General features: G+C 44.0%; 1 protein-coding gene across 1 annotated transcript in view; it reads right to left on the minus strand.

Moving 5' to 3' along the window:
* ST6GAL1 (ST6 beta-galactosamide alpha-2,6-sialyltranferase 1) overlaps nucleotides 1–1,507 on the minus strand; it is a 15,869-nt gene that overhangs the window by 2,332 nt on the left and 12,030 nt on the right. Inside the window, exon 4 of the mRNA XM_010005069.1 lies at nucleotides 275–449. Coding sequence (XP_010003371.1) covers nucleotides 275–449 — 175 coding nt within the window. The remainder of the gene's footprint in view (nucleotides 1–274; nucleotides 450–1,507) is intronic.

A 1,507-nucleotide genomic window follows, 5' to 3' on the forward strand; every position in this document is an offset into this window, starting at 1 on the left:
ATGTTGCAATCTGCTCTCCTGTTTCCAAATGGAACAAGGCCATGTTTTAACCGCTGTCTCAAAGGGGGGGGTTACAAACCTCTTACTTTAACACAACTGAGCTGCTGCTTTAAAGACAGGAAGCTTAACTTTTGGGATAAGACAAACACTGTAAAAGCAACTCTAATAAGCACCATCAATCTGTAGCTGTCTTTGGAAAAAAAAAAAAAAAAAAAAAGGCATCCTGTAGAGTTCCTGCAAATGGAATGAGAATTTTAGAGGGCAAGTATCTTACCAAGCATTCCCGATGATGGTGGATTAGGCTGAATATGCTCCAGTGAATTCTCTTGCAGAATGTCCCAGAGTTGCCACTGCATTTTTGGGTTCAGGATATAGAAGGGCTGCTCTGGATGTATATGACGATATGACTTATAGCTTTCAAAAAAGTTGTAGTCTGGTTTTCTGTACCACTGCAAAAAAGAAACAAGTCAGACTCTTTTTATTTCTAGCCCTCTCTTTCCCATAAACAATGGAAAATGAGGACGAGTGAACCTGCTGCTGCCAGGGGGAAAAGGTCCTACTACACACACTCCCCCAAGGTCCCCACCACTCATCTGTCCCTCGAATCACTGCAGTGACCTGATTCAGTGAACAGAACCGGGAAAACCCACCCACGTCTCAGAGAAGGACCAATAAATGAGATCAGTATCTTGTATATTTTCATTCTGCAACCCCCCAATAGCAGATGCCATTGAGAACTCTGCCTTTACTGTTACAGACCCTGACCCCTCTCCACGCTGGAGTACAAAGCATCCTATTCTGCAAGCAAGTGTCCCCAGCACAGCCTCCAAAACCAGGTTGAGCTGATTCACATTCTAGAACACTTAGGAAGGGTTTATGTTTTCTTAAAATAATTTTGATACTTTTTTCCTAGGCTAAAAGTATCCCATCCTGGTTTTACTGACTTTTAAACACACTGTACATACACCCTCCTGTCTCATAGAGAGGTGGGACTAGGCACAAGAATAAACATCAATGAGAAAACAAGTCCAGAGGAAAGACCTGTCAGTTACAGACAGATCTTAAAACAAAAGAATGGACTATTCACAACTACCTGCTTTCATGCTGAGCCCCTAAAGCTTATCCCTTATCAAATAATGCCCTTTTGTACTCAAAATTAAAGGTGAATTCTAGAGGGATGGTTGCAACACCCGCCAGTGAAAGTCTAGCTGTCAGAGAGCAGACATTTGCTAAGATCTTCAGAGGGCTTCCCAGCCCATTTGTAATGCATCCAGTATACCTCACGTCTGACTGGGGCTTGAAACATCCAAGCATCAACCATCAGCAAGTCTTACAGCAAATGTCAGAAAGAGGAGATCCATCCGCTGATGAGGTGAGGACTGCAGCAGCCAGGAGCTACCTCCCTGTGGCATCAGCCCACGGGCAGATAAAGTTGGTGACCTGTTAAGCTTGGCTTGAGACCCTTCACAAGGATGAGGAACAGGCAAGTGTTTCTGTGGCAGCACTC

Source organism: Chaetura pelagica, unplaced genomic scaffold (assembly GCF_000747805.2).
Source record: "Chaetura pelagica isolate M959 unplaced genomic scaffold, ChaPel_1.0 scaffold219, whole genome shotgun sequence".
Classification (NCBI taxonomy): domain Eukaryota; kingdom Metazoa; phylum Chordata; class Aves; order Apodiformes; family Apodidae; genus Chaetura; species Chaetura pelagica.